General features: G+C 41.9%; 1 protein-coding gene across 5 annotated transcripts in view; it reads left to right on the top strand.

Annotated features, from left to right (window-relative positions):
- Window positions 1–4569: 4569 nt before the first annotated feature.
- SH3GL3 (SH3 domain containing GRB2 like 3, endophilin A3) overlaps window positions 4570–24519 on the top strand; it is a 185740-nt gene continuing 165790 nt past the window's right edge. For 3 of the 5 annotated variants that reach the window (XR_004431854.1, XM_033189182.1, XM_033189187.1), the window contains exon 1: window positions 4570–4915. Coding sequence is in view for 2 of the 5 variants with exons in the window: in XM_033189182.1 (XP_033045073.1) it covers window positions 4871–4915 (45 nt within the window). In the remaining 3 variants the exon portion in view is untranslated. Of the gene's footprint in view, window positions 4916–7905; window positions 8004–24519 lie in introns of all 5 variants that reach the window. The other 2 variants (XM_033189186.1, XM_033189185.1) reach the window with 2 other exon arrangements.

Here is a 24519-nt window from a genome sequence, read left to right on the forward strand (position 1 = left end):
ACGTATTTTGGTCCAGAAACAAAATTAAATTTTATTCTGTTTATAAGAGCATGTGTCTACAACAAAATGAAAAGTAAAGCACCAATTAAGACATAAGCACATATACACAAAAAGTAAGGATACAAATATGGGTATGTGGCAAAGTAAAACAGAAGGCAAAAAGCTATAAGTAGGAGAAAATATGTTTTTTTCTACAGATAAAAGAAAAAATTGACAAGGAAAATATGACAATAATAAATACCCATAAGTAGAATACCATAGCACTGAAATGTTTAGAGCAAAAGTCCCAAATATAAGATGCAACAGACATAATCACAATTGTAGCAAGAGATTGTAGAGAAGAATATCGTACCTATCTTTGACAAATAAAGTAGAAAAATATTGGAACACAGAGCGTTTGAACATGCTCAGACCTGATTTATGAGATATATGATGGGATATTTTGAACATTAATAAGCATGCTTCCCTCCCTTTCTAACTCCTACCCAGAATTCTTCTGCCCCCCCGACCCTGCCCCCTAGATAGATATAAGTCACTCACTACAGAATGCAAATATTCATTAGACTCAAAAGCTGGCCTAGGCATAAGACAGATGAATGTCAGTGTGTACTAGCATAACACTCTGTGGACCAGAAAAGAGAAAGGAGGTGAGTCAAAGGCCACAAGAAAAAGAGCATAGGCTGGGAGCAGTGGCTCACGCCAGTAATTCCAGCACTTTGGGAGGCTGAGGTGGGCTGATTGCCTCAGCTCAGGAAAACCCAGTCTCTACCAAAATACAAAAAAAATAGCCGGGCATGGTGGCGTGCGCCTGTAGTCTCAGCTACTTGAGAGGCTGAGACAGGAGAATAACCTGAACCCAGGAGGTGGAGGTTACAGTGAGCCAAGTTTGCGCCACCTCACTCCAGCCTGGGCGACAGAGCGAGACTCCATCTCCAAAAAAAAGAAAAGAAAAAAAGAAAAAGAGCATAAGAGAACACTCAAACCTCTGCCAGATTATGGGCCATCTGGCAGAGTGCCAGAGACAACCACAGTGTCCTTCTTGTCATTGACTTGTGAAGATCACCAAATGCCCAAAATTCCTTCAGTTCATAGGGATGTGTGTCTGTGCCTCAGGACACTTCCCAGTCCCCATCAGTTTCATTCCATATGTAGACAAATCTGTCAAACAGTCTAGGATACTTGTATACACTTGTACACCCTTTCCGTAAACAGAGGAGCTGTGGGCCCTTGGTGATTGAAGGGTGATGGTGATGTGAAGGGGAAAGCCTTGAGCTGGCCAAGGGGGCTCCAGCTAGCATGACTTGGAAATCTTCCTCTGAGCTAGAAGCTGTGTAGAATACACACTCCTGTTACAGATGAACTAAAAATCTGTACGTTTGAAATGGAAAATGAACAGCATTTCCAACCCCTATGATATGTGTTTACAATGAAACAACAGGCTATGTTTAAAAAAAACCTTTTCAAGACATGTTATTTAACAATAGTATCACAAGTCTAGAATTTAACATAGAATAAATTATAAAAAATCAAACCACCTAGAAAAGGTTTTTTGGGTTTTTTTGTTTGTTTGTTTGCTTTTAGACAGAGTCTCACTCTGTCGCCCAGGCTAGAGTGCAGTGGCATGATCTTGGCTCACTGCAACCTCCACCTCCTGGGTTCAAGCGATTCTCCTGCCTCAGCCTCCCGAGTAGCTGGGAGTACAGGTGTGCACCACCATGCCCAGCTAATTTTTGTATTTTTTTTATTTTGAGACCGTGTCTCACTCTGTTGCCCAGGCTGGAGTGCAGTGGTGCGATCTCAGCTCACTGCAAGCTCTGCCTCCCAGGTTCACACCATTCTCCTGCCTCAGCCACCCAAGTAGCTGGGACTACAGGTGCCTGCCACCACACCTGGCTAATTTTTTGTATTTTTTAGTAGAGACGGGGTTTCACTGTGTTAGCCAGGATGGTCTCGATCTCCTGACCTGGTGATCCGCCTACCTCGGCCTCCCAAAGAGCTAGAAATTGCAGGCATTGAGCCACCATGCCCGGCCTAGAAAAGCTTTTTAAAAAATTGTCCTGAATAACATTTGGATCAAAGAGGAACTCAAAACTGTAATGACTACAGGCGTGTAATTAGAAAATAGGAGATCCATATTATTCATGAAAACAAGGTATGAAACCAAAGCCATACTCAGGAGGAAAATTTATAGTTTTGAAAAAATAAATAAAAGACATACGAGATTAAGGATACCCAAATACACTTTAATGGGCATTTGTTGTTGCTCACATATAATATTTATATATATATTCTCTAATATCTATGTTCTCTAGCATATGATATATATTAAAGAATGTATATATTATACACACATAAAATTTGGCTGCCTAACCTCTGAAGCTTCTTCCTATAATACGGAAATCTGCCATGGAGTGAATCCACCAATCAGATGCTGCCCCTGCTACTTTGCAGCTGGAGTGACTGCCTGAAAGGGCAGCCTTCATATTCTGGTAGCCATGGCCAGTGTTCAGTGACAGAGCTAGCGCATCCCAATAAAGCTGTTCCTGGACACCCTGTGGATCTCAGTGCTCAGATTCCTACTTGCTGCTCATCCCCTCCACCTTGTTCCTTACACCCCTCCTGTGAATCTCTGGGCTGCCTGACATCCTTCTCCAATACATTATTTTCCAACGTACGTTAGCTAGAGTCAGTTTGTATTGTTAAAACCTTCAAACTCTCACTAGTCTTCTGAACAACACTGAAGGAAGGAATGTATAAGAATAATGAAAGAAAAATCAATGAGAGAGAAAATTCTATAGCAATGATTGAGTACATTCAAAAATATTTTGAAAGACCAATAAAATCAGCAAACCTCCAATGAATCTATTCACTGCAAAAATTAAGACAAATCACAAAATCTTTTACAAAGGAGAAAATGTATATGAAAGATTCTGAAGTTTAAAAAGTATGATCTGCAACTCTATACTTGATTAATGAAGGAGATAAATTACCAAAATTAACAGAAGTGGGAAACTTCAATGTACTAACGACTGTGGAGGAAATGCCAGTAAGCTATTTAAAAAAAGCACCCCCCTCCCAAAGGGCACAGAGCCAGATTGGTCTAGGGGATTGGATTGAACTCCACTAAGTTCAAGCATTTTTTTTCCCAGTATCAGAGGAGGCACACGGTTTTTTTTTTTTTGGTTTTGTGTTTTTTTTTTTTTTTTTTTGAGACGGAGTTTCGCTCTGTCGCCCAGGCTGGAGTGCAGTGGCCAGATCTCAGCTCACTGCAAGCTCCGCCTCCCGGGTTTAGGCCATTCTCCTGCCTCAGCCTCCCGAGTAGCTGGGACTACAGGCGCCCACCACCTCGCCCGGCTAGTTTTTTGTATTTTTTAGTAGAGACGGGGTTTCACCGTGTTAGCCAGGATGGTCTCGATCTCCTGACCTTGTGATCCACCCGTCTCGGCCTCCCAAAGTGCTGGGATTACAGGCTTGAGCCACCGCGCCCGGACCAGAGGAGGAACACTGTTTATTCCAGTCTACATGCTCCAAATGGAAGTGAGGAAACCAAGGCCCAGAGAGGTGTGTACTCACTTGCCCAGTTCTCACTAGGATGAAGTCAGGGTTAGGACTAGCTGGGCACTGGGAGCTAACGGCTAGGGTAGGAACTGCATTACTTTTGTCCTGGAGAAATGTTATGGCAGGTGGACACCAGGGCACAGGCATATACCCGAAGTGTCCAGGGCAGACAGGACTGCTGGTCACCCCAGATGGGACCTGGTAAGGGCCCAAAAAGAGACTGAAGGTGGGAAATGTTTTTGTTTTTCAGTGTGAAGCGTTGTCAAATATATGTTCTAGGTCTTGGGAATCCTTGGGACCTTTGGAAGCCAGATTCAGCGAAGATGCTGTACCTACTGGGGACAGCTCTGACACGAGGTCAACGCAATGCTCCAGGTCCCTGGCTGGGCTTGGCTGTGAGTGCGCCGAGCTCTGGATCCTGTGCAAATGGACTGTAACTGACACAGTTGGTAGGGATTACCGAGGGAGCTGGGTCCCTGGTCTGGTGGACTCCCCCGGATTTGCAATGAGCTGTTTACGGCACCTTGGAGATAGTTGCTTTTAGTGCAGTTGACAGTGGGCTCAGAGCACCAAGTGGGCTAGCACCGTATTTATTAGAAAATTACTCCGTAACTCTAGGGCTCCCAGAAGACCAAAATCATCTGAGCAGATTGCACCCAGAGCACCGCGCGGAGAGAGAAGAAAGCCCACCACCCACAGACCGCTTCCTCCTACCACAGGTCCCCCATCCAGTTGAATTTCTCCCTCCCTAGGCGCATTTCGGAGCCTTCCTTTCTTAAACATACACCTAGCGAAAATGCGCCGGAGGGAGGCGATGTTGCCTGTGAGCCAAAGCCAGTTTCGCACCAAGACCCAGAAGCAGAGAGAACTGATCTCTCTCCCGGTACCCATGACAATCTCAGAGCTAGACCTATACCGTCCCGCGCCCAGCAAGAAGCACTGTGCGGCTGTGCTCCCCCGATCCCCAGGACATTCCCACGCCCAGCTTCCCAAGCCGGTCTTCTGCGCGGCTCCAGTCGCCCAGGTCTCCACGCAACAATGAAGCGTGGGCGGCCCCAACGGCTTCATTTGCATATCGCCGCCGCTTGGCCAATGGGCTGTGCAGGGGCTTTGGAACGCAGTGTTGCCATCGGCGTGCGCGCGTGTGTGCGAGTGTGACAGCGGCTGTGGCTGTGGCCGTGGCCGTGGGAGGCGGGCTCGGCGGAGCCCAGCCGCGCGGGGACCGGCCCGGGCTCCCGCTCCCCGAGCGTGTCGCGGCCGCGTGGCCCGGCCGAGCCTTGAGACCACCCCGCCCCGGCCGGTCGCAGTCGCGATGTCGGTGGCCGGGCTGAAGAAGCAGTTCCACAAAGCCAGCCAGGTAGGGAGGCGCAGAGGAGGGAAGAAGGGAGGGGGACGCGGAGCCTGCGGGCCCCCGAGGCTCCCGGGCCTTTGGGACTCCTGTTCCCTGAAGGGCCTCTCTGGAGGCTCAATTTCTTCCCGCCTAGGAGGGCGCGAGGGTGGGGTGAGGGGCCGCCTGTTTCTCCTCGGCGTCTTGGCGCCTTCTCCTTCCCATTCCCTGGCCCCCGGCTCTGCCCTGGGCCGTTGTAAATCGGAGATTCTGCGGCGCGGAGGGCAGAGGTGGCGGCCGCGGGGACTCGGGCGGCGGAGACGGAGTGGGCGTGGGGAGGCCCCCTACCCCGCGCAAGGGGAGGACGACCACAGGGAGTACGATGCCTGCAGGGCCTCCCCCTAGTCTCCAGCCGTTTGGTTGGGAGCGCCTCGTGGGGGGCCCATCCGCCACCGGCCACCGGCCACCGGCGTCTTCAGAGATGCTGTGTATTTGGCGCTTGGCTGGGTCCCCCTGAGCTCCCCGCGCGCGCCTGGAAATGGTCCCGGCTGGACTGTGCCCGGCTCCCTGGCTGGGGCTCTCCACCGCGGTTCTTCCCCTCCCACCGTCTTCCCGGTGTGGGCCTGTGGCTGGGCATTAGGCTTCTGCTCTCAAAGAGCTGACAGCCTGCAGGGGAGACACGGAGACAGACACGTAAACAAACAGTGCTAGACACACCTCCACGCACAGAGTATGGCAAATAACACAGTGGGGGCGTCAGGGAAAGCTTCCCGGAGGAGGAGACATGTCATTTGAGAATTAAGTATGAGGAGGAATTATGGTTGAGGGTGTGGGAGGATAGGAGGAAAGCCGTTCTGAGCGGAGGAAACAGGAAAACAGGCGGGGAGACATGAAATTGATGTGTGTGTGTGTGTGTGTGTGTGTGTGACATGAAATTGATGTGTGTGTGTGTGTGTGTGTGTGTTGATGACAAGCAAATTTATTTTTCAACGTCAACATTGCAGGCTCTTCCAGCTATGGCAGAGCTCATGTTGTAAAACCTGTTCCCCACCAGCACCGCTGGGTCTGTTGCTTCTCACCACCTCTCTTCCCAACCCCAGCCCCCATTTTGCTAGAGCCAGATTTCATTCAACTTCCACAGATTTCATTCAACTTCCACATTTGTGGTGAGGTCTCATCCTGCTTCTCCCACAAATTGGCCCATAGAAAGCAACTGGAATTAGAAGGTTCTCTTCCTCTAGTCCCAATTCCAGGTTGAAGGGCACTGCTGTCCCCTCACTCCCACTCTTTCCATATGGAAACTGGGTGATGCTGTTTATGGCTGTGGGCACTGGGTGGACAGTGCTGCTATTCACGGTGTTAAGGGGCCCTGGAGGAGAGGCTATTCATGCGAAGGTGGAGATGATGGATTCACCGCTGAACCCAGGGACTCTGAGGGGTCTTTGGGACATTCAGATGTCACTGGCTTGGGTTGGGGTGCATATCCTGACCTGGAGCTCAGGGGGTGAGGCTGGTACTGGAGCTACAGATTTTTGGTGATTTCCAGCCTACACGGAGATTTAAAAATGTATGTGTAGAGAAAAGTGAGAAAAGGCACAGTGAGTTAAAGACAGACTAGAGAGCACCCACATTTAGGGACAATGTTTAGCCCAATACTTGATGAGCAGTGACGACTCAATAAATATTTATTGAATAGATGAAATTTTGGGGTGGCACAATACAGGAAAGAAGAAACTGGTAGGTTACAGGAGAGAGAAGAACATCATGGAAGGGGGGCATTTAAAGGCAGGAGCAATCAACAAGTGCTTCTGTGAGCTAGGTGCTCTCAGCTGGTACAGCCCAGGAGGCCGAGTGCTGCTGTGGGCAGAGCAGTGCCAGAGTAATCGCTGGCTGTGCTTGTTACACTGGCTTCCTTAGCATTGGCAGGAAATGAGCCTCCTCTTTCGAAAACTTTTCCTTTATTGGTTATGGACTTCATAGGAGCAAGTCTGAAAGATAAGCAAATCTCAGAGATAATGTAAGCCCTTGGGTGATTTAAGTTGGTTTCTGACCAGTAACCAGAATGAATGATTGAAATCCTTGGAAGTTATTGGCATTGGAGAAATATTTGGCTAGTCATGGGTAGTTTGGTTTAACTATCTGTAATCAGTCCATTAAAAATGAAACGAGCAGAAGGTCTAATTTAGTCTTTTTTTTTATTTTTTGCAAGAGCTGAAATAATTTATGTCTTTACCTGAAAGAAGAGACATCACAGATTCTCTCTGGGCTTCCTAGCCATGTTTTGTGGTTAAAAGTACTCAGTAGATATGTTTTAATACGTTCTAGAAGTCTTTCTAAGAAATCTTGCAATGCAACAATTTGGTGGAGAAATCAGATCAGTTTAATATAATATGAGGGAGCGCAGTAATAAAAAATGCCAGATGTTTTTCTCAGACAACATTTTAACAGCAGGTTTTAATTCATACAGAATTTTCCCCGGGCAGGGGAAGGGAGCCCCAGATGATGTCAATGGCTAAAATAATTTCCAGGGATCTAGGTCTGGCTCAGCCACTGACCAGCTCTGTAACCTTGGGAACATAACTTAACCCATGTGGACCTTGGTTTCTATCTGTATGATGACTCAGGGAATTTTGAAGCTATGTTTCTGTTATAAAATTGATTGTGGCAATGGTTTCACAACTCTGTGAATATGCTAAAAACCATTGGATTTTACACTTTAAGAGAATTGTATGGTATGTGAAATATATCTCAATAAAGTGATACGTGTATGTCTCTGTGTCTCTGGGTATGTATGTATGTAGACATCTCAGTGCTGAAATTCTTAAGTAATTTACTTTAAGCATTTCAGAGTAAGACAAAGATGATAAAGTGGACCTTTTACAGATAAGGGATCCAGGACCATGGCAAACTGAGATTAGTTTTCTGAAAGATAGGCAAGGTAAAATTAACTATAACCTGGTTAACTGTTCCTTTTTTCCTGATACCTTCCCTATCTCTGGGAAAAAAACCCTGCTTTACAGAGAATGAACAACCATAAACCCTGGGGATTATGCATCATTTTGGCAGCACACGGAGACCAACAGGAAAGAGGAAGAAATATGCTATGAGAAGAATATAAGTTGAGTTAACAAAAAAATTTAATTCTAAATTTCAACATTTGAGACTAGAACCCAAATTTTTCAAGTGCATAGTTAAATATTTTTTCTCTTGACAAGATTTTTTTTTTGACAGAGCTGTTTACTCTTCTGAGATGTAGCTTGAGCTGTTATAAATAAATACAAATAGCATAGCTATGGCATTGTGGTTTCTTGTTAAACGTGGTGCCTCACCAATAAAAATATAGCTTACAATAATTACGTTTGTGTTACCACTCACTGATTTGTATTTGTATGCTTATTTCATAGTAATTTTTCTTGACAGCATTTATTGTTGAAGAAGGAAGTTCAGGGCACACCTGTGTGTGCTCTGACCTGGAAAGTACCAATAGCCATATTCTTTCCATTTCTGGACCTTCTTGTCTTCCAGGTTCTTGTTCCGCATCCCATAAAAGTCCAGGGACCAGTTTCATCTCTTCTCTTCCTCTCCTTCTCTCCCAAGACTAACCATCTACTGATGACACTTGTGGGCTCCATGCTAAATTTATTTCTTTATGCCTTTTAACTTCCGTCATGTGACTCAGCAACACATGCCAGAGGTTAAAGGACAGTGCTTGTAGGGCAGAAAGAAGGGGAGCCTCGAACACAGTGCTTTTTTACAACTTTTCCCCCTTTCTCTTTTAATGCATTAGCCAGAAAAATGATAAGGGGTCATGAGGGGCCTGGACATATTCCCTGTAATCACTGACTGTACAGGCTGGCCATTTAGGGGTAAATGCTTCAGAGAAGAATATTCTTTGTAAATCATGAGATTCCCTAGGGAGGCAATGAATGTCTCTTGTTTCACTATCTCATTAGAGAGAAAGATAAAAATGCACTTTGCAAAATCCCTAATGATTTATTTTTTTCTCTTAGATGCATCAGAAAATATATTAAAGCTAAAACATTCTTGCTCCTTTTCACATAGATTGCTTGATAAATTAATTGATAGATCTGTTTTTTTCTTTAGAGTCAGGGTGTGAAGATAGCTGTTTAAAATGAATTGATTTTGATTTTTTAAAATATCTTAAATATATAATACAATCTAAATATTTCTTACCACTGGGGACTTTTTGTTCTATAAAGTAAATGTAACTCACGGTATCACTTAGAATTTGATTAAAAAATGCATTTGAAAGCAGGAGTTTTTTTTTCCTATTGCTTTAGTTTAATTTTTCAGCTTTATTAACAAATTGAATGTAAATTAATTTCCCAAAGTTAAGTGTGTGTGGGGGTATCTCATGTGTATTTGGGGAAGCTATTATTGGCATACTTTACCCAGAAAATAAAACTGTCAAGAAACAACTGACACAGTGTTCGGCTAAATGGTGAACATATCCTGGAGAATCTTTATCAGCAAAATGTGGATAGTTATATTTTGCTTTTAAATAGAAACCTGGAAAATTGTTGAGCTGGGGGGAGAGTCTGAGAGAAGTACTATTGACGAGATCAGGGAGGCATTGTTTCCAATTCTAACTATTCCATTTCTTTGAAATGCCTTCCTCATGGGAATTCCTGCCCAATTTTCAGGGTCATCCCACTGTTTTTACCACACACAGCACCAGCAGCTAGTGACCTTCCTGAGCCAGGTGTCACCCCTTCTGACTTCCAAATCCAGTGGATAATGGAGTCTTTTCCCTGTCCCTGGCTACATCTTCCTCAAACAGTATTGCTACTAAGTACTTTGCCTGTTCAAATCATCCGTCACTGGTAGAGGCTGCTGCTATTTCAGGCTGGATGACTGAGTCCTCCCTAGTGAATCTGATATCCGAGTCACATCTCATCCTTGTCCACCTTTCTTCCCTGTGGGCTACAAATCAAAACTCTGGAGGGTCTTGTGAGCTCATATGTAGTGCTTCAGTGATTCTCCAGTGCAACAGTGGAAGACACACCTGGCTAGTCACACCACTGTGCTTCCAATCCCATCTCTCATTTTCTCAGGGACTTTGCTCTTGTTGCATCTCTTCTCTGCACTATTGTTTCTTCTCTCCTGGATAAATTTCACTGTAGGACAAAGAAGGGTGTATTCTCCAGAGGGATAGTACTAATAGGTTAGATGTATGTATGAAAGGGAGTTTATTCAGGAGTATTGACTCACACAATCACAAGGTGAAGTCCCACGATAGGCCATCTGCAAGCTGAGGAGCAACAAAGCCAGTCTGAGTCCCCAAACCTCAAAAGTAAGGAAGCCAACAGTGCAGCCTTCAGTCTGGGCCCAAGGCTCGAGAGCCCCTGGCAAACCACTGGTTTAAGTCCAAGAGTCCAAAAGCTTAAGAACTTGGAGTCCAATGTTCGAGGGCAGGAAGCATCCAGCACGGGAGAAAGATGAAGGCCAGAAGACTCAGCCAGTCTAGTCTTTCCACATTCTTCTGCCTGGTTTATTCTAGCTACTCTATCAGCTGATTAGATGGTGTCCACCCAGATTGAGGGTGGGTCTGCCTCTCCCAGTCCACTGGCTCAAAAGTTAATCTCCTTTAGCAACACCCTTACAGACACACCCAGAAACAATACTTTGCATTCTTCAATCCAATCAAATTGACACTCAACATTAGCCATCACACTAAGGTTTAAGAAAATGATGGCAGGTCAAACAAGTCATGGAGGATTTATAAAAGGTGGGTCTTGTAAAGGGAGTTTTGTGTATAATCGGGTTGGCTGGGATTGGAAGGGAATTTAAGAATTTAGCCTTGGTATCAGGGATAGACTGATGCAGGACCAGAGCAACAAGATTTTCTCAGAATGTTGATCTACTCCTAGTAAAAACTTGCAAGAGGATTTGATTTTAATTCTGAAATTGATTTCTTTGTATTTTCAACCATCTTCTGAACTACAGCTTTTTTCATGTTTTACGGTTTCTGCCTAATTTCAAATTGAAAGTGCTGCCTTCTTCATTTAAAATAATAATTTCATTTCTTGAGATAGAGTTTTTGCTCTTAAAGCTTTCCAGAGTCACATCTCAAGAGTTCAGCTTTTTGCCATGTCTCACGACATACAATTTGCAGGTCATGCATCATTGCCTTCTGGTCTTCTTCCTTCTCTCCTTGAAAAGGTACACCTTCTTGTTTAACTGGAGTGGTGACTCTCTCACTCTCAACTTTTTCATCAGTTCCTGTGGCTGTTTCCCCTCCACCCCCACCAGTTCTCACTCTGTTATTGTGACCTCCCCTCCCCTCCCCTCCCCTCCCCTCTCCTCCCCTCCCCTCTCCTCTCCTCCCCTCCCCTCCCTTCCCTTCTCTCCTTTCTCTTTCTCTCTTCCGTCCCTTCCTTCCTTCCTACCTTCCTTCTTTCCTTCCTTGACCGGGTCTTGCTGTGTCGCCCAGGCTGGAGTGCAGTCGTGTGTTCATAGCTCACTGCAGACTTGACCTCCTGGGCTCAAACGATCCTCTCACTTTAGTGTCCTAAGTAACTGGGACTAAAGATGGATGCCACCACGCCTGGCTTTGGCTTTTCTTGATGTGTCTAAATTGTTCCATGTAATCAGACAATTTCATGTGCCTTTAATTTTTCTAAAAGCCATGCATCCCACTGCTCAAGGTACTGGTTTCCTTGTTTACATTATTCTTCTATAATATGATATATGCTCATAACCTTGGACACATACTTTTCCAGTATCTAATTGAATTGAAATACCGTTTCATCAGGTTTGACTTCTAGTTTATCTAAATGGGATTCCCAAAGCAAGGAGTACTCATATTATGCAGGAGGTTTTTCTTTGCCTTTTCAGGAAATGACCTGGGAAACAGAGCTTTCATGTTTCATTAAGAGTTTACTGTGCTTTGTGCTGTCTTTATTAGTTTTTTGATTATTTAGAAAAACTGCATCATCTTTAATAAGTGATATTCATCTTTAAAAACCTGTGTGTGGATGTGTTGATATGAATATTCTAAAAACGATGTAAACTGTATGAGAGTCTGATGGTCTTGGTATGATGCTGTGAATCATAATTCTGGTTGTTATCTTAAAATATTGTACCCAATAGAAGTAACTAAATTTCCTGGTTAATTGTTTGTTACAATGAATTCTCATCGAATTTTTAACCATGGCTATTCTAAATTTTTGTCATCCACAGTTTTGATTTTTCTCATAAAGTCATCTGCAGTCAGATTCATGGAAAAGACTAAGAAGTAGCCTTGAATACATGTTACTAATAACTTAAAAATCAATGGATTAAGTACCAATTTCCAAAACTCTAATTAAAATAGCTGACATATTCATGAAACTGCTAACCGAGATCAAACGGAGCAACAATGAATTACATGGGACTAAACTGATAATGGATTATGATTTTTATGACTTTCATTTAAAATATTGCTAATTCTTTAATATTTTATTTTCCGGATTTAAGGAAATTTTTCTCTTAAGGTACCTATAGCAATTTGGTTATGTTTACTCTTGTAAATAATATTAAAATGTTTGCTTTTTCTCCCTATCTTATCTCTCTAAAATTTAAAAAAAACTATTCATGAGTATTTTTTATTTTATGACAATGTATTTACACAATTTGGATAAAAATCTCTTTTTTAAATAACAAGATACAATTTAAAATGTTAATTGTATTAGCAAGGTTTGACTTAGACATCATATTTAAAAATTCTTGTAGGTACTTCAGATAAAATCTGAAGCCCATCTTGATTTGGCCTTCTTGCTTCAAAAGTTAAAAAAAAAAAGTTCAATCTGAGATTCAATCACTGTTCTCACTGTACTTACGTAAATACTCAGAATAAATCTGATAAAACTAATTTATTTTACATACAAATTAGTCTTGCTCTGAGTACTTTGGTAAAATTAGGATGACAATGATATACCTGTTATTAGATGTAGTCTTGTGAATTGTTTTCAGGTTTTATTATATACTTGTAGAAGGGACTGGATCTTAAGTTCTTCTAGGTTCCTCTAATCCAATTTTCTCCTATAGAGTTTTTAAATAGAATTACTAACAATGGAAACCGTTCTTTTCTAAAGTGCTGTAAGCTAAAACTAACAACTTAATATAAATTACAAGGGACAAGCCTTGCGCCTGATATGTGGGCCACACAGAAAGTTCACCAAACCGCCTGATGCCATAGCCAGGGGCATTTAGACTGCAAAATTGCTGACTTCATGCTGTGGACAGTGTTTCCCAAAGCCGTTGGAATAAGACATCATAATGAGATTCTTACCCCTTGTAATGCCTCCCTTTTTGACTTGACAGGATAATGCCATAATTAAAATTTCACAATCAGTAACAATTACGGGTAACTTAACAAAACCTGATCTAAGAAATCCTTTAGTCCACCTACTGAGTAGCTTTGGCAATATCCCTAACAACTTTTTGTTCATATTGTACTAGTGGTCCCTTTTACAGAGTTAGCGCTGTCTGCTTTAATTTAACCCAGTCATAGAATACTACTCAATGGCTATGGCAAGTCTTACCCAGTTTCTCCATGGTCTTTTGATTTGTTTGATTGATTGCCCTTAGGCTTGGCAGAACCATTGCATAAACTAGATTTGTCATACTCCTGTTGTTTTTACTTTGTATTTTCCTTTTAAAAATATGTACCTAATGTCTGTCAAATTTCTGCAGAAATGCAGCTTCTAATAGAGTGATGTTTGTCCAGTGTCTTAAAATGATAGCCGACATCTGTGGAACAGACAAAATCAAACTTGATGACATCCAGACAGACAAAGCGTGAGAGCTTCTCCTTATGGCCTTCTTGTTGCTCAAATGTGGCTAAAATGGCTTGATACTGACTTCCAGCTGATAATCACCTGCCCCTGATGTTGTATAAGAATATCTATCCAGGACAGGTCCATCCCAGCACCCAGGGGCATTCAAAACCTGACTACAGGCTGATCGATCTTTCTCCGAAGAAAGATCTTCATTAAAGGGGGAAGTGTGAAAGTTGCAGATATGAGGAAAAAATCTGTTCTGTCAGACTCAGACAAATTTGAGACAGGGAAGCATTAAGGAGAAGGGCTCATGCTTGCATATCCGAGATAAGGCTATGTCAAGGACTTTCTAAAATAACTCCACAAGAAATTCCTTCACATCTTTCACATATCTCATTCTTTTCATGACTGAACATTCTGCACATATGCTTACATTTCTATGACCAGGTTTATCATTAGACATTCTTTAGAACTGTAGCAATTCAGATAAGATGCTCTTGAAAGAACCCTTGCCTAGTAATGGCATCTCCACCAATGAACTGATGCCGACTCTGGCTTTGAGCTTCTGGAAAAAATGAACTCTTTCCAAGCAGCTTATATGAGCTTATCCTTTTTGTCAATAAAAGCTTCCCCTTACCATCTCCTCTTTGGGTGTATCTGTGGCTTTACTATAGCTGTGCTATGGTAAGATTACATTATAGTAAGGTTATATTATAGTCTGGGCAGATTATAATATAGTATAATTTGTGCCCAGATTATAGTTCTTTTTACTTACTGCTGGAAAAACACATTAAATTGGGAGATAATTTTCTCTGATGTCTTTTTTAGCTTGATGCCATCAGCATGCAGATGTCCTCTCTAGTATCTCCTGTCTTGAAAAAGGAAAGGAGGAAACCCTCCCTTGATCTTAGGTCCCTCTTCACCCCTGTCCTATTTAAATATGTGAGAAGGTTATTTGCTGTCCCATGTCTGCCTGCTTTCTTTCTCTCTTTTCTTTCTTTCTTTCTTTCTTTCTTTCTTTCTTTCTTTCTTTCTTTCTTTCTTTCTTTCTTTCTTTCTTTCTTTCTTTTTTGAGACAGAGTCTCATTCTGTTGCTTAGGCTGGAGTGCAGTGGCACAATCTCAGCTCACTGCAACCTCTGCCTCCGGGTTCAAGCGATCCTCCAGCCTCAGCCTCCCTAGTACCTGAGACTACAGGCATGCGCCACCGGCTAATATTTGTATTTTTAGTAGAGACAGGGTTTCACCATGTTGGCCAGGCTGGTCTCAAACTCCTGACCTCAGGTGATCCGCCCACCTCGGCCTCCCAAAGTGCTGGGATTACATGTGTGAGCCACCGTACCAGGCCATCTGCTTTCTTATCTATTGTCTTCTCAACCTATTCAAATTGGTTTTCTTGTGCTCTGAGACCATGCTTGCCTAGGTCTTGAGTGACCTGCACATTGTCAAATTTCATGGTCACTTCTCCATCTGAGCTCTCAACAGCATTTGACCCAGTGGACTATTCTCTGCTTACAACTCCTTCTATACTTGCTCAGATTTCCTCTGGACTCAGTGACTGTTCCTTCAGGTGTCTTTTAATGGGTCCTTCTCATGCGCTTGACTCTAAATCCTGGAATACCCCAGGCCCTGGCTTGGGCACTTTCTCTTTTCTAACTTTGCATGCTCCCAAGGTAGCTTCCTCAACTGCACAGATTGACACACAATCTATACATTGATTTCCTCTAAATTATATTTCTAGCCCAGATGCTTTTCCTGGATACAGACTCATAAATCTAAGTACCTGCATCACCTCTCTCCTTGGATATTTAAAGAATCTCAAATTTGGCCGGGCGCGGTGGCTCAAGCCTGTAATCCCAGCACTTTGGGAGGCCGAGACGGGCGGATCACGAGGTCAGGAGATCGAGACCATCCTGGTCTACACGGTGAAACCCCGTCTCTACTAAAAAATACAAAAAACTAGCCGGGCGACGAGGCGGGCGCCTGTAGTCCCAGCTACTCGGGAGGCTGAGGCAGGAGAATGGCGTAAACCCGGGAGGCGGAGCTTGCAGTGAGCCGAGATCGCGCCACTGCACTCCAGCCTGGGCAACAGAGCTAGACTCCGTCTCAAAAAAAAAAAAAAAAAAAAAGAATCTCAAATTTAAGATGTTCAAATATGAACTCTTAATTATCTCTACCCCAAACTGTTTTTCTTCTTGTGATCTCTGAAGTAAAACAAAACAAACCAAAGTAAAACAAAAACCAGGACTCATCCTTGACATTTCTTTCCCTTGTTCCCAATTAATCAGCAAGGCTTTCCTCTTGGTTCTACTTTCAAAATACAACCATTTGCTTTTCTCCATCTCTGCTATAATCATCCTGGTTCTATCCATCATTTCTTGCCCCCATGATTGTAGTAGCCTCCTAACCAATTTCCAGACCAGTTACAATTCATTTGCCCACAATGGCCAGGATACTTTTTAAAAAAATGTATCTCAGGCCAGGTGCAGTGGCCCATACCTGTAATCCTTCAGAACTTTAGGAGGCCAAACATGTCTACATATGTAGCAAACCTGCATGTTGTGCACATGTACCCTAGAACTTAAAGTATAAAAAAAAAATTAAAAAAAAACAGCTCATGTGAGGAAAAAAAAAAAAAAGAACTTTAGGAGGCCAAAGTGGGGGAATGCGAATCACCTGAGGTCAGGAGCTGGAGACCAGCCTGGCCAGCATGGCAAAATCCCGTCTCTACTAAACATACAAAAATTAACCGGGCATCGTGGTGTGTGCCTGTAATTCCAGCGACTCCGGAGGCTGAGGTAGGAGAATCGCTTGAACCCAGTAGGCAGAGGTTGCAGTGAGCCAAGATTGCGCCACTGCACTCCAGCTTGGGTGACAGAGCAAGACTCTTGTCTCAAAAATAAATAAATAAATAAATAAATAAATAAATAAATAAAAACATGTATCTCAGACCGTGTCATTCTTCTGCTTGTATGTCTTCAGTGGCTTCCAGTTGAATTTAAAATAAAACCTAAGCTTCCTCTCTGGGCCTGTGAAACCTCACTTGACTTGGCCTCTCCCATTCCTCTCCTGATGATGTTTAGCCTCTTTTTTCTCCCGCGGTATTCTAAGTAAGGTCATTCTATCTTGGGGCCTTTGTGGTAGCTCTTCCCTTAGCCTAGCATGCCTTTCCCTTGATTCTTGCAAAGTAGTTCCTTCTTGTCATTCACATCATAGCACAGATCAAGGTCTGCTCTTAAGAGAGGTCTTTCCTGGCTATTCAATTCAAATAGACATTTACCCTTTCTTGTCTGTTATCCAGTTGGGTGGATTTTTTTTTTCCTATCACAAATATTTTACTATTTTCAATATTTTGATAATTGTTTTTTAATATAATTGGGTTCCTTTATTCTATGTGTTTTTAATTAAACATTTTATTTTGAGGTAATTGCAGATTCACATGCAATTATAAGAAATAATACCAATCTCGGCCGGGCGCGGTGGCTCAAGCCTGTAATCCCAGCACTTTGGGAGGCCGAGACGGGCGGATCACGAGGTCAGGAGATCGAGACCATCCTGGCTAACACGGTGAAACCCCGTCTCTACTAAAAAATACAAAAAACTAGCCGGGTGAGGTGGCGGGCGCCTGTAGTCCCAGCTACTGGAGAGTCTGAGGCAGGAGAATGGCGTAAACCCGGGAGGCGGAGCTTGCAGTGAGCTGAGATCCGGCCACTGCACTCCAGCCTGGGCAACAGAGCGAGACTCCGTCTCAAAAAAAAAAAAAAAAAAAAAAGAAATAATACCAATCTCTTGTATCCTTTATTCAGTTTCCCCCAGTGGTAACACTGTGAAAAACTATTGTACATATCACAACTAGGATGTTTTTATTGATACAGTCAGGATATAGAACAGGTCCACTACCATAAAGATCCCTTGTTTCACCCTTTATAGACATACCCACTTCCCTCCTGCCTCCACTCCCTCCTTAACCCCTGGCAACTACTATTTTTTTCTTCATTTCTATAATTTTGTCATTACAGGAATATTATATAGATGGAATCATACAGTCTGTCACCTTTTGTGAATGGCTTTAAAAAAGTGTCAGTGTAATACTGTATTCACTCAGGTTGTTGTGTATATCAATAGTTTGTTCCTTTTTATTGCTGAGTAGTACTCCATGGTATGGATGTATCACAGTTTGTTAACCATTAACCTGTGGAAGGACTTCAGGATTGCTTCCAATTTGGGGTTATTATGAATAAAGCTGCTGTAAATATTTATGCACAGATTTTCCTGTGAATGTAAGTGTGTGTTTCTCTGGTGTAAATGTCCAGGAGTGCAATTGTTAGATTTTATATATATATACATATACACGCACACACACATGGGGAAAGGCATGCTAGGCTGAGGGAACAGCAACCACAAAGGCCCCAAGATGGAAACACCCACCCAACTGGATACACACACACACACACACACACACATATGTTAGATATATATATATCTATATATAATCTAACATTGCACTCCTGGACATTTATCCCAGAGGAAAGGAACTACTTTGCAAGTATCAAGGGGAAATGCATGCTAGGCTGAATCTGTTTAGGTTTTTAAGAAACTATCAACCTGTTTTCCAGAGTGGCTGTACCATATTACATTCCCATGAGTTATGTGTGACAGTTTCAATTTCTCCACATCCTCTCCATTATTTATTGTCATTCTTTTTAATTTTAGCCTTTCTGGTAGATGTGTAGTGATATATCATTGTGGTTTTAATTTGCATTTCCTTAATTGCTTGTGATGTTGAATAGCTTTGCATATGCTTATTGGCTTTGTGTATCTCCTCTTATGGAAAATGTCTATTCATGTCTTTAGCCTGCTTTCTAATTGGGTTTTTAAAAAACTGTTGAGTTGTAAATTCTTCATATATTGTAGATATTAGTCCTCTGTTGGATATGTTTGGCAAATGTTTTCTACCAGTTTGAGGCTTGTCTTTTCATCCTCTTGAATCAGATCTTTTTTTTTTTTTTTTTTTTTTTTTGAGACGGAGTTGCCCAGGCTGGAGTGCAGTGGCCTGATCTCAGCTCACTGCAAGCTCCGCCCCCCGGGTTTCATTCTCCTGCCTCAGCCTCCTGAGTAGCTGGGACTACAGGCGCCCACCACCTCGCGCGGCTAGTTTTTATTTTTGTATTTTTTGGTAGAGACGGGGTTTCACCGTGTTAGCCAGGATGGTCTCGATCTCCTGACCTCGTGATCCGCCCGTCTCGGCCTCCCAAAGTGCTGCGATTACAGGCTTGAGCCACCGCGCCCGGCCTTGAATCAGATCTTTTACAGAGCAAAAGTTTTACATTTTGATGAAGTCCAATTTAAGAATTTCTCCGTATATGGCTCATACTTTTGGAGTCTAAGAACCCTTGCTTAGTCAGAGATCATGAAGATTTTCTCCTATGTCTATTTCTGAAAGTTATATAGTTTTATGTTTTACGTTTTAGTCTGTAATCCATTCTGAATTAACTTTTTTAAATAAAGTGTAAGACTTAGGTTTTTTTCTTTGCCTGTGGATGTCTACTTACTCCAGTACCATGTGTTGCAAAGGCTATCCCTCCTCCATTGAATTGCTTTAGCATCTTTGTCAAAATCAACTGGGCATATTTGTGTGGATCTATTCATGCCTTCCCTATTCTGTTCCATTGACCTATATATCTGTCCCTTGGCCAATATTATCCAGTCTTGGTGACTGTAGCTATATTCTAAGTCTTGTATCAGGTAGACTGACTTGTCCCACATTATTCTTTTCCAGAATTGTTTTAGCTATTCTAGTTATTTTGTCTTTTTGTGTAAATTTTAGAATAATCTTGTCTATATGAAAAAATCTTGCTGGAGTTTTGATAGATGGGAATTGCATTAAACCTGTATATCCATTTGGAAAGCATTGATGAGTATTGATGTGTTGCCTGTTGTAAGTCTTCTAATCAATGGATATGGTGTATCTCTGTGTGTATTTTGCTCTTTGATTTCTCTCATCAGCGTTTTGTAGTTGTCAGCACATAGATCGTGTGCATGTTTTATTAAATTTGTAGCTAAGTATTCATGCCTTTTTTATTTAGTGATTGTAAAAGGTGTTGTATTTTCTTTTTTCTTTTTTTTTGAGACGGAGTCTCACTTTGTCGCCCAGGCTGGAGTGCAGTGGCGCGATCTCGGCTCACTGCAAGATCCGCATCCCGGGTTCACGCCATTCTCCTGCCTCAGCCTCCTGAGTAGCTGGGACTACAGGCACCTGTCACCACGCCCGGCTAATTTTTTAAAATATTTTTAGTAGAGACAGAGTTTCACTGTGTTAGCCAGGATGGTCTCCATCTCCTGACCTCGGGATCTGCCCGCCTCAGCCTCCCAAAGTGCTGGGATTACAGGCGTGAGCCACCGTGCCCGGCCAGGTATTGTATTTTCAATTTAGGTGTCCATGCATTATTGCTAGTGTATGAAGATATAATTGTTTTTGTATGTTTATCTTGTGTCCTGTGACCTTGCTGAATATATTTATTAGTTCTAGGATTTTTTGTTTTTGTTTTTTAGGTTCCTTGGGATTTTCTATGTAAACCATTATGTCATCTGTGAGTAGGGACAGTTTTATTTCTTCGTTTCCAATCTGTAGGCTTCATTTTCTTGCCTTATTGCACTGTCTAGAACTTCCAGCATTATTTGGATAAGAGTAGTGAGAGTTGACATCCTTGCTTTGTTCCCTATCTTAGGAGGAAATTATTCAGTCTTTCACTATTAAGTGTGGTGTTTGTTCACTGTAGGATTTTTGTAGATGCTCTTAATCACGGTGAGGAAATTTCCCTCTATTTCTACTTTTCTGAATTTTTATCATGAATGAGTATTGAGTTTTGTCAAATGTGCATCAATTGATATAATTGTGTAATTTTTCTTCTTTAGCCTGTTAATGTGGCAGATTGCATTAATTGATTTTCAAAAATCAAACCAGCCGTGATGTCTACTTTTTTAAAGATACTGATCAATTCTGTTTGCTAATGTTTTGTTGTATTTTTTTGGTGTCTATATCCATGAGGGATATTGGTCTTTAGTAGTTTTTTTTTTTTTTGTAATTTGTCTAGTTTTAGTACCTTAATAAAATTAACTGGGAAGTGTTCTTTCCTATTCTGTTTTCTGAAGGAGATTGTGTAGTATTGGTATTAATTCTCTAGACAATTCAGAGAATTTTCCAGTGAAACCGTCTAGGCCTGGTGATTTCTCATTTGGGAAATTTCAAATTACACATTTAATGTCCTTAATAGTGATATAGTGTTATTCAAATTATCTGTTTTTTATTGAGTGAGTTTTATCAGTTTGTGTTTTTCAAGGAATTGGTTCATTTGAATTAAGTGATCAGATTTAGGCATGAAAGTTATTTATAGTATTCCCTTATTATTGTTTTGTTGTCTGCAGTGCTATAGTAATATCTCATCTTTCATTCCCGATATTGGTAATTTTTGGCTTTTTCTTTTTCAGTCCTGGTAAAGGTTTGTCAGTTTTATTGATCTTTTCAAATGACTAGCCCTTTGTTTTATTTTCTCCATTGTTTTGCTCTTTTCAGTTTCATTGATTTCTGCCCTTATCCTTATTATTTTCTTCCTTCTGCTTCCTTAGTTTATCTGCATATTTTCCTTCCACACCAGGTTCTTGAGGGAAATGAGATTATTGATTTGAGACCTTTTCTGTCTTCTAATGTACAAAGTTAGTGCTTCCTTCAGTTGTGCCTCATTAATTATGATACGTTGTATTTTGATTTTCATTCAATTGAATGTCTTTTTGACTTCCCTTCAGACTTTTTCTTTGATTCATGGATTATTTAGAAGATTTTCTTTAGTTTCCAAGTGTTTGGGATTTTTCTTATTATCAATTTCTACTTTGAGTTCATTGTCATTATGTATGTAACACATTCTGTGTGATTTCAGTTCTTTTAAATTTTTTGAGGTTTATTTTATGGCTCAGGATATGGTCTATCTTGGTATATGTTCTATGGGTATATTAAAACAATGTGTATCTGTTGTTGTTTAGTGGAGTGTTCCAAATAAATCATCTAAATATTGATTAGCTCTTGTTGGTTGATAGTGTTACTGAATTCTTCTATATCCTTACTGATTTTCTGTCTAGTTCCATTAATTGTTGAGATAAGTCTCCAACTATATTATGGATTTGTCTCTTTCCTCTTTCATTGCTACCAGTTTTGCTTTACGTAATTTGCAGCTCTGCTGTTTGATGCCTACACATTTAGGATTGCTATGTCTACTTGGTGCACTCACTCTTTTATTGTCATATAATGTTCCTCTCTGTCTCTGATAATTTTCTTTCCTCTGAAGTCTACTTTATCTGACATTAATAGAGCTAATCCTACTTTCTTTTTCTTTTCTCCTGTTGTCTTTGGATTAATGCTTGCATAATATATACATTTTTTGGCTTTCAACCTGCCTATGTTGCTATATTTGAAGTTTTTTGTTTGCATTTTTGAGACGGAGTCTCACTCTGTCACCCAGGCTGGAGTGCAGTGCCGTGATCTCAGCTCACTGCAACCTCTGCCTCCTGGGTTCAAGTGATTCTTCTGCCTCAGCCTCCCAAGTAGCTGGGATTACAGGCATGTGCCACCACGTCTGGCTAATTTTTGTATTTTTGGTAGAGATAGGATTTTGTCACGTTGGCCAAGGGTTGGTCTTCAACTACTGACCTCAAGTTATCTGCCCACTTTGGCCTCTCTAAGTGCAGGGATTACAGGCATGAGCCACTGAGCCCAGCCTGAAGTTTGTTTTTTATAGACAGTATATAGTTAGGTTATGCTTTGTAATCTACTCTGCCTGTCTTCCTTTTAACTGGTATATGTAGACCACTTACATTTAATGTAATTACTTATATATTAGCACTAAAGGCTGCCATTTTATTTTGGCGGTATTCATTTGTTTGTTACTCTGTTTTTAATTTCTTTTCTTTCCTGTATTCCTGTGTGTTAGGTGAAATTTTTTAGTATTCCATTTTGGTTTATATAGTGTTTTTGAGTACACCTCTTTCTACTGCATTTATCATGACTGACAATGAACTTATTATACACTGTATATATACTGTGTGTATATATACATACAGTAGACTTATCAAAGTCTACTGATGTCATCATTTTATCAGTTCAAGTGAAGTGCAGAAAACTAAACTCTCTTTGTCTTCCATTCGCCTTCCTTATTTATAATATAATTTCATTAAATATTTCTTCTATATACATTTAGAAACACATTAGACAGTATTATAATTGGGCTATAACCATCAAATACAATTTAGAATACTTATGGAAAGGAGTCTGTTATGTTTACCCATACTTTTGCTTATCACGTACTTTTTTCTTTCCTGATGTTCCAAGATTCTGTTTTTTATTGTTTCTTTTAGTTTAGAGAACCTTCTCTAGCCCTTCTTTTAGGGTACGTCTGCTGGTAACAAATTCTCTTAGTAGGTCTGCTGGTAACGAATTCTCTTAGTTTTCCTTCATCTGAGGATATCTTGATTTCTCCTTCATTTCGAGGATATTTACTTTGGATATAAGATTCTGGGTTGATGGTTCTTTTTTTTTTTTTTTTTTGAGATGGAGTCTTGCTCTGTCGCCCAGGCTGGAGTGTAGTGGCCGGATCTCAGCTCACTGCAAGCTCCGCTTCCCGGGTTTACGCCATTCTCCTGCCTCAGCCTCCCGAGTAAGCTGGGACTACAGGCGCCCGCCACCTCACCCGGCTAGTTTTTTGCATTTTTTAGTAGAGACGGGGTTTCACCATGTTAGCCAGGATGGTCTCGATCTCCTGACCTCGTGATCCTCCTGTCTTGGCCTCCCAAAGTGCTGGGATTTCAGGCTTGAGCCACCACGCCCAGCCGATGGTTCTTTTCTTTAAGCAACTGAAAAATATTCTGCCACTTTCTCCTGGCTTTTGTAAGGTTAAATTAAATAAGCAGGAGGTTATTGTCTTAATTTAATTTAATGTAACTTAATTTAGGAGAGCTAAGTGATTAAACATGAGGCCAAAGTACATAAGAAAGCGGCAGCCCTTTATTGCAAATATGCACACACTCTCGGGCGAGGTTCTCACGTCCACGAATGCGGGGCCGAAGAAGTCACACTGGCTCCTGCCGGCAGTTGGACTTTTATGCATTGGTACTGGAAGCGGGAGGGCAGTGGGCAGGATAAGGGCGTGATAGGGGCGTCTCCATAGGCATGGCTGGGTAAGTTTCAATCTCTTCAGATTGACGTTACCTGGCACATGCTCGGTTGATCTGCATCTTCCCGGGCACGGGCTGCATTTTCCCGCGTGCGGGAAAGTTGGTGAGGAAGAACCCGGAAGCAACATGGATTGTGCCTTCTTGTTCACCTTCCTCCATCTTGTCCTTTCCCCCTCACCCAAGCAGTCCAACCTCTTATTGATTATAAGAATTTGGGATGCCATTGTCTGTCTGGCTGCTTCCTGCTGTTAGGGAGCGTAGTTAGGGTCTGAGGTTGGCAGTTGGGTGTAGGGATGCAGGAGCATTTGGTTGAAGGTGACTTGGGTGATCTCTTGGACCCTGGCTCGGAGAAATTTTATTAGAATGGGAGCAAGACATAACATAAGGCAAGGCAGAGGATTAGTATGGGAATTAGGAATGGAAGTAGCTGCTGTACTTCCGGCAGCAGCCATACCGGTGGTCTGGGGGTTAAGGGGGTATTAAGTTGTTGAAGCTCCTTTTTGATTTTGTTTAAAGTTTGGACTTGTGTGTCAACCAGGCCTGATTTGTTTATATAATAGCAACACTCTTCTCCTAGGAAGAGGCATGTTCCTCCTTTTTTGGCAGTAAGAAGATCTAATGCTCGCCTATT

This window comes from Trachypithecus francoisi, unplaced genomic scaffold (genome assembly GCF_009764315.1).
Source record: "Trachypithecus francoisi isolate TF-2019V2 unplaced genomic scaffold, Tfra_2.0 Lachesis_group3, whole genome shotgun sequence".
Classification (NCBI taxonomy): Eukaryota; Metazoa; Chordata; class Mammalia; order Primates; family Cercopithecidae; genus Trachypithecus; species Trachypithecus francoisi.